A 7,866-nucleotide genomic window follows, 5' to 3' on the forward strand; every position below is an offset into this window, starting at 1 on the left:
CGTCCAGGAAATGGTAGAGTCTATTTTTATTTTTATTATAAAATTACAAATACACAACATTGCATTCGCACAACAGACAAACAGCATTTGATTTTGTGTTCAAACATCCTGTAGGAATGTCAGTTATTTACAACAACATACAAAAAAAACATTTAAGTGCCTCTTAATGTAAATGGACAATAAAACAAAAAAAAATCCATTATTATTTCACTTTTAAAGTTGTCATACCTTTTATGTACATTTAACATTTTTCTTTGAAGTACACAACAGTGCACATGTCAACTTTAGTTTTGAAGGGTTTTTTTTGTGTCAATCTCGCATAAGGAGACAAAAATCCTTAAGTCGTCGAAATCACGGGCAGAAAAACATGTGTATTTACCAGGAAGTCTGAGTCTAAATGTGATATTTATCTTTATATATTTTTTTCCTTAATCAATAAATACCGTCAAATTAGCTTCTTTAGCTAAAAGCTATTTTACTTTACGATGTCTTGGTTTAATTGTTGATCCGTTGATGTTCCTCATCTTAACTTAACTTAAACGGATCAGAATCTACTTAAGGTTCCTCGCACACGGTTCAGGACCAGAGGAGAGAAATCTTTTCAGGCTGTTGCTCCTAAGCTTTGGAACGATCTTCCTCTCTCTCTGTGTTTGATGATCTACTGACTCCTTCATGAAACATCTTAAGACGTTTCTATTTGTTCAGGCTTTTCCTTGATTTTCTGGAACTCCTGTTGTGTTATTAGTGTTATCTTGATCTTTAAAGTATATACTTTATTGAATATTGTTTTGATTGTTTAAGCGCTTTGTGACCCTGGTCTGGAAAAGCGCTATACAAATAAAAATGACTTACTTACTTACTTACATCTTCATAGGTCACGATATCAACATGAACTTTAACCTACTTTGATTTTAAGACAACCAAAAAGGAGATGTTAATGTTGAAGGTTACAAAGGTCTTCACAACAAAGAATAGAAACAAATCAAAAATAAATTAACACTTAAAAACCGGAGGAAAACATTGTGTTAAAAAAATAAATTTGCAAATTTCCAAGTTAGATCTTGAAATCTGATGAATATCTGGAGTAGTTGTTGGGGCGAGAAAATCAAAAAGTTAAACGTTATAGTGCAGAAGAAAGTCTTCCAAAGACTTTCCATCGTCTGTCAATCACAGTTTTTGTTCGTTTCCCCCACTTTTTTTCGTTGTTTTTACGGCCGGATCCCGTGGTAGGCGGGGTTGGTGTACGGCGCGTACGGGCAGTTGTTGTGACACGAGCACGAGTGGATCATCATGACGGCGCGCTGCAGGAAGGAGCCGCTCGGGCAGCTGAAGGTGACCCGGGCGGTGGTGGTCCAGTGCGGCGTGCAGCAGCGGGCGTCCGTGCACTGGCCGCAGTAGCGCAGCTGGAAGGCCTGGGTGCTGTAGCAGCCCTGGTGGACCAGACGGATGGGACCCGGCGAGGTGTAGCTGGCCTTGCAGTGACCCTGCTGACCCCACTGTAAATAAAACGGGTTAATTACTTACTTACACTTGGGGCGAGAGGGTCGTGATCTCACCGTGGGGGGCGTCGGCGCCGAGGAAGGCGGTCGGCAAGGCCTCACTTTGCAGAGACGGGTCTCCATCTGCAGCCTGCAGGCCGGGTTCTGGTTGGACACCCGGGTGGAGACGCCGGCGCCGCAGCTCTGCGAGCAGGCGCTCCACTGGGTGGTCTGAGGGACGCAGGGCGGCGGGACCTCCAGGCTGTTGGAAGGGCGGGTCCCCGGAGGAGGCGGGAACAGAGGGCGGCGGCGAGACGCTGCGAAATACAGACGAAAGGGATCGATGTGTGTCATGTGATGAAGACATCATGGGAATCTCTAAAATACTGTCATTAAAACATCATAGCTGTTGATATTGGCACTAAAGTTATCGTCAAGAAAACTCAAAAAATGTCCAGATTTTAGCTTTTAAATTGAACTCTTATGTTTTTTTTTATATTTGTACGAACAAATTAACCTTTATTTGTATCAGACATTCAAACCCACAACAAACTGTAACGTAAAGTTGCTAGCATCATGTTTACGTGTACAAAAATAGCGGTGTAAGAAAATATTGATTCACTTTAATATGGCAATTTGTTTTTACGATACTGCAAAAATGTATATTTTTTACTTTGCATTTTTTAGTCATAGTTTTTCCTTTTTTTATTTTAATAAACTGTGTGATGATAATTATGTTATGGATTATTTTTGTACAAATAACAAATATTTGTAGCATTTGTTCATGTTTTTGTTGCGATGAAACTTCAAGCCACTAGATGGCAGCAGTCGTTACGTCTTCCGGAGCTAAAGGAACAATAAAATCCTGTAACATCCCAGCCATGACTGAGGACGAGAGGATACAATTGACCCCTTTCATTTAAAGCTGAATTTAGGACATATTTTCGTTTAAAAAAAAAATGAAAGCAGTTACGACTTCGACAAGAGTCATTTGGTCTGTAAATTCTGCAACCCCAGAGTCAAGTACTCGACAATACTACAAATATATACTTGTTACTACAGTATCATGATACAGGGGGAACGATTCGATGTAAGTGGCAGGATATTAGCTTTCCTTTAGCTCGAGAAGACGTAATGACTGCTGCCACCTAGCGTCTGGGAGTTTAATTGCAACAAAAAAATGAACAAATGTTAAATAAAATAATTTTATTATATATATATTATATATTTTTAATTTGAAACGCAGTTAATTGGAATAAAAAAACATCACAAGATTCTTGCCATATAAATCCTACTGGTCATCAATCGAGTCTTATGTGTATCATGTGACTAACAGACAGAAAATAAAACGTTGTCATCGATTATATTTATATTATATTTATTATTTAGATTATATTTGTACAAAAAAAACTTTATTTGTACCACACGTTCAAACCAACAACAAACTTGAGTCAAAAGGCTGATGTCATCATTTCTAAACATCTAAATAAAGAGTGAATTCTAGTGTTTGATCCCAGACCAGGAAGCTCCAGATGTTTAAACTTGACTTAAAGGTGCAGATGTTGAGGAAAACTGGATGGTTTGACCTTGAGATAAAGGGATTTATTTCAACCAAACCTTGTTTTCGTCGGTGGCACCGACGAAAACAAGCTTCATGTTCAGAACCAACATCGGTTTGTGTCGAAGAACAAAATGTTCTATTGTTGCAGTTCCCAGTGTTTGGAATCCCACATGTTTCCATCCTTGTTCCCCCGGTGAGCTCATGTAACCTCCGCATGCTTCACGACTTTCATGTGTGGACGTTGCCATGACATCACCGAGGAAACGTGTGTGATATATTTGGACTTGTTTTCTGTCTAGACTCTCACTTTTAACGGACTAATGATCCGGAGAAAAACTTGCCAGACGCAGGACGGACCCGGCATTCCATGTGGATTAACTGAATCCATGAGTGTGGAATTCCTTTCTGTCCTGTTTGGACGTCTTCTCACCTGTGATGGCGTCCTGGATGACCGTGTTCTCCAGGTTCTCGCACACCCACTCGCGGCAGCACTTCCCCGGGAGGCGCACGTGTCGAGGATACGGACACTCCGGGGTCGGGAAGCGGATGTCAAGCGGACACGCCGGCACGCAGGAGATGCCGCCGCCCCTGCAGTGGCAGAAGCGGTCGCAGGTCGGCTGGAAGGACTTCCCGTCCTCGTAGACCACGCCGTTCAGGTGGCAGCTGGTGTCCTCCTCCCCTGCAGGAGAGAGTTGAAATCCCTCTTAGAATGTTGTTGCTCAGAGGCAGCAGTGGACGAACAGTGGAGTGAGTTTAGTTGGTGTTTATTTACTTATGGCAACATTCACTTCTTTTGTCCTTTTTGTTTATTTCAGACTTTTCTTATTTCAGAAAATGTACGCTTTTAACATGTTTTTTTGTGTTCACATGGTCCAACAGGTGCTGAATTTTGAATCTTGAATCTTGATTAATTTGGAAAAATATTGTAAAATAATTATGTACAATTTTTTTTTTCCCAGATTTTTCAAATCTAAGAAGACAAACTTTGCAACATTTCCGTACATGTCTTTGTGTTCACATGGTCCACCAGGGCCAGACCTTTGTTTATATATATATATATATATATATATATATATATATAAATATATATTTTATATTATTATTTTTTTTTTTTTTTAACTTTTCCAGATTTTGGAGATTTCAGAAAATTACATTCGTACATTTCCGCAAATTATTTTGTGTTCACATGAAGAACTTTGGTTTTACTGAATTTTAATCTATTTTAAGGAAGCAATTTTGTTTTGCTCTTTTTCGTTATTAAGAGCCTGGAATTTTTATTGTTTTTTTATTTCAGAGAATCCCATTTTTCACATTTGCATCAGATGGTCCACCAATCGTTTTAATTTTCAATTTAAATTATTTTTTATAATATAGTTCTTTAAACACTGGCATTATAGTCTTTTTTTCCACTGATTTTTGAGCTTTCAGTAAATCAAATTTTCCATATTTCCCAACATATCTGTGTTCAAACCAGAGCCTGATGTATTTTCTTTTTTAAAACATAAAACAAAAATCATTGCCGTTTTTTATATATATATATAAAAAATATATATCTCCTCGGATTTCTATTGTTTCAGAGACATGAACATTTCTACACATCTCTGTGTTCACCATGTTAAGTTTTGACTTTTATTGTGGTTTTATTTTGTAATCCTACTTCCTGTTCTCTCCTCTTCCACTTCCCCAAGTCGATTATGGCACAAAGCTGGACCTCATCGGACAATCAAGAAACACCACCTGATTTAAACCAGATCAACGATTTCCCTGAACCGGTCTGTAGCTGTTTCTCTCGATCCCTTCCATGGATGATCCTTTTTGACTTCCTGTATTTTCAATTGACCTCAGTGCCTGAGCGCTTTAGTTTTTTCTTGTTTAGTTTAGTTTTCCTTTTTTTTTTGTTTTATTCCCTGGTTCAGTCGAGACTTGGGTTTTTGGACTGTGAGATATTGGACTATGGTTTTTTCTTAGTTTAGTATTTGTGAGACTCGATCTTTTTGGACTATTTATTAAAAAAAAAGAAATTCTACTGCGACTCTCACCTGATATTGGGTTCAACCGTTTATGGACCATAAATATTTTTTGGGAACCTGAATATTTTTGATATTTTAAAGGCATTTGTTCTTTGAGTTCTGATGGTCCATCAGGGCCTGAACTTCCTGAACCTGAGCCCAAAGGTGTGAGATGAGCTTTAAATCTTGACTAACTCTATTTAGAGACGTCCAAACCCGTCTTCTGGACCACGTGTGGTCCTGCTCTCCAAGACTTCAAAAGCGTCTTGTCGTGCGTCTGCTCGACTGAGCGCGCTCTAAATACGTCTGTTTGGACTTGTGGTGCCGGCCCAGCTGGACCGGGCCCTGCCGGTGTGGTCGTTCGGAAAAACAACTCACGGATGCATTCCCCGGGCTCTCCGGGAAACGTGGCGCTGTAGTCGCAGCTCAGCCCCCGGCGGGCGTCGCAGGGTAACATCTCGGTGCAAGATTCTCCCAGCTGTCGGGCGCACACCTGGCAGCAACGGCAGCCGTCCGCCACCAGGGGGACCCCCGGAGCGCACTGGGGCGCCGGACTGGGACAAAGGCAAGTTCTGTCGCACAACTGGCAACACACCTGCAGACACACAACATCGTTCGGGTTAAACTCTTTATTGGGTCGAGAACATTTACAGAACATCTGCTTCAGTCATTCAAACATTTGTTTTTCAAGCTCAGTCATGTTACGTAACAACGTTTATAGTGAGTTAGTGGTTTCTAAAGCTAGTAATCTTGGAGCTCCTTTGATGACATCATGCTTTGCCTGGCATGACATCTGGAACACAAGCCTGAACTTCCTTAAAAATAGTTTTCATTTCTTAGCATTAGCATTGATGCTAATTTGTTTTTTTTTTTTTAGGAAATATGACGTCTGTGTCACCAGTTCTTTTTTTTTTTTAATTTTAAGTTTAGATCATCCCAAAATGTCAAACTATTTCAAATCACGGGTCGAAAAAAAACAAGCAAAAGCAAGTTTAGAGGCTTATTCAAAATGTCTACAAAATGAATTTAACATTTTAAACCATCAAATAAAAACTACCCTTTTTATTACCTAAAATAAAAAAACGCCAATTTTTATTACAAAAATTGTATTACTCCTATACTTATTTTCGAGATAATTTGTTGACATTTACATCCTAAATTTTAAAGTCATGAAAAGAACATGTATGGTTTGCTAGCTCGCTAACTTGAATTCTTCATGTGTTCAGTTCTGTTTGGATGTTAAAGTGCAGGAGGCAGTAATGTTTTGTTTTGTTTTTCAAATTAAGAATATATTGTTTCATAAACTCTTATTATATGAAACAGAAAGTATTGCTTCACAAAAATGTTTTTGTATACAAATTCAAGTATTAAAGGGTTAAAATGAACAGTTTTAACAAGTCATTATATTCAACTTCCTCTCACTCACTTTCAAAATAAAAGTTCCAGGCCTGAACTTTGCTTTTATGGCATTTGTATCCATTTTTAGAAGAAAATTAACATTTTGAAAGAGTTACATTTTGAACATTTCCTTTCGCTCACGTGTTCCAACAGGAAAAACATACTTAACACTTATAGTTGTGTATACAAATCCAAGCATTACAGGGTTAAAATGAATAGTTGTTAGAGGTGTTTGTTCACAGCCTCCTCTGACTCACTGTGAAAATAGTTTGGACGACCTTCAAAATAAACTACACAATGATTGCTTGAAAGGTTGTGGTTCAAAATACACTATTAGTAAGTAGTTAAGTAATGAATCTTAACAAAAAAATGACATTGAAATAAATCTGTAAAATCTGAACATTATCACTGTCAGTGATTTCTGCTCGAATAAAACTTTATTTAAAACAAGGAAACGAAGCGAGACACTCACCTGCGTCACCAGGCCGAGCAGCAGAGCCACAGTAATCAAAGCGTCGCTGGTGTGTTGGTCCATGTCTGATGGTTGGATCCTGACAGAGCTCACTGCTCACTTCCACAGCTGATATTTATAAACGTCTGCGCTGTGATGTCATGGGTTTGACTACCGTGTAAACATTCAGAAGACGTGCATCACGAATGCTTCACATTCCTCCCCGCTGCCCATTTCCACTTCCAGACACACACCCTCCTCCGCTCTCTCCTTTTTTTTTATTTTCCTCTCCTCCCTCCGTTTCCAGTCTTGCGGCGCTCTAAGTTTACACAGCTCAACACGAGCCATGCGGGGAAGAATACATCATCCCGTTTGTCGGCGCGTCAGGTTCCTGTGGCGAGAACTTCCCGATCGAAATAGTCGGGCCTTTATATCACGGATGAGTTCACGGTCTGACGGAGTTAGCAGCTGCGACACCAGGTTTCTCCACTAACTACTCATCCCGGGTTAACCTTTCATCTCACAATAGAAAACTTTCCTTTTCAGGACACGTGTCAAACTCGTGGACTCGATATATGAAGTCAGTTCGACCTTAACCCTTGAAGGCCTGGAAACAAATGTGTTTGTGGTATCCCTTGTGTTGTCTCAGGGTAGAGGAGAATGACCTCCACCACTGCCTATGTATTCATGGAAGCCAGGGACAACACAAGGGATACCACAGACACATTTGTTGACGGGGCCTTTGGGGTCATCTTGACCCTGAGCTAACACAAGGGTTAATGGACAACTTATGTGTTGATTTAAGTGTTTGACTTTAATTGTACTCATCAGTGTGTTTGTTTGTATAAAACAAAAAAATCAAACTTCACTCATTTTCTACTCGACCTCATGTTGACTAAAGGTTGGGATTATTTTCATTGTAATCTGTTCTTTTAAGAGTTACAGGAAAAAAAAGGTTTGTTCATTTTA

The 7,866-nt window shown here is 39.5% G+C and overlaps 1 protein-coding gene across 1 annotated transcript; it reads right to left on the reverse strand.

Annotated features, from left to right (window-relative positions):
- Positions 1-14: 14 nt before the first annotated feature.
- ccn5 (cellular communication network factor 5) lies at positions 15-7,079 on the reverse strand. The gene is made up of 5 exons (XM_087782262.1): positions 6,919-7,079; positions 5,427-5,643; positions 3,470-3,718; positions 1,557-1,795; positions 15-1,496 (listed from the first exon to the last, which is right to left on the reverse strand). Exons 1-5 carry the CDS (start codon positions 6,979-6,981, stop codon positions 1,209-1,211), a joined length of 1,056 nt encoding a protein of 351 aa, XP_087638388.1. The 5' UTR covers positions 6,982-7,079; the 3' UTR covers positions 15-1,208.
- Positions 7,080-7,866: the final 787 nt, after the last annotated feature.

Source organism: Callionymus lyra, chromosome 19 (assembly GCF_982586985.1).
Source record: "Callionymus lyra chromosome 19, fCalLyr1.hap1.1, whole genome shotgun sequence".
NCBI classification, from domain to species: Eukaryota; Metazoa; Chordata; class Actinopteri; order Syngnathiformes; family Callionymidae; genus Callionymus; species Callionymus lyra.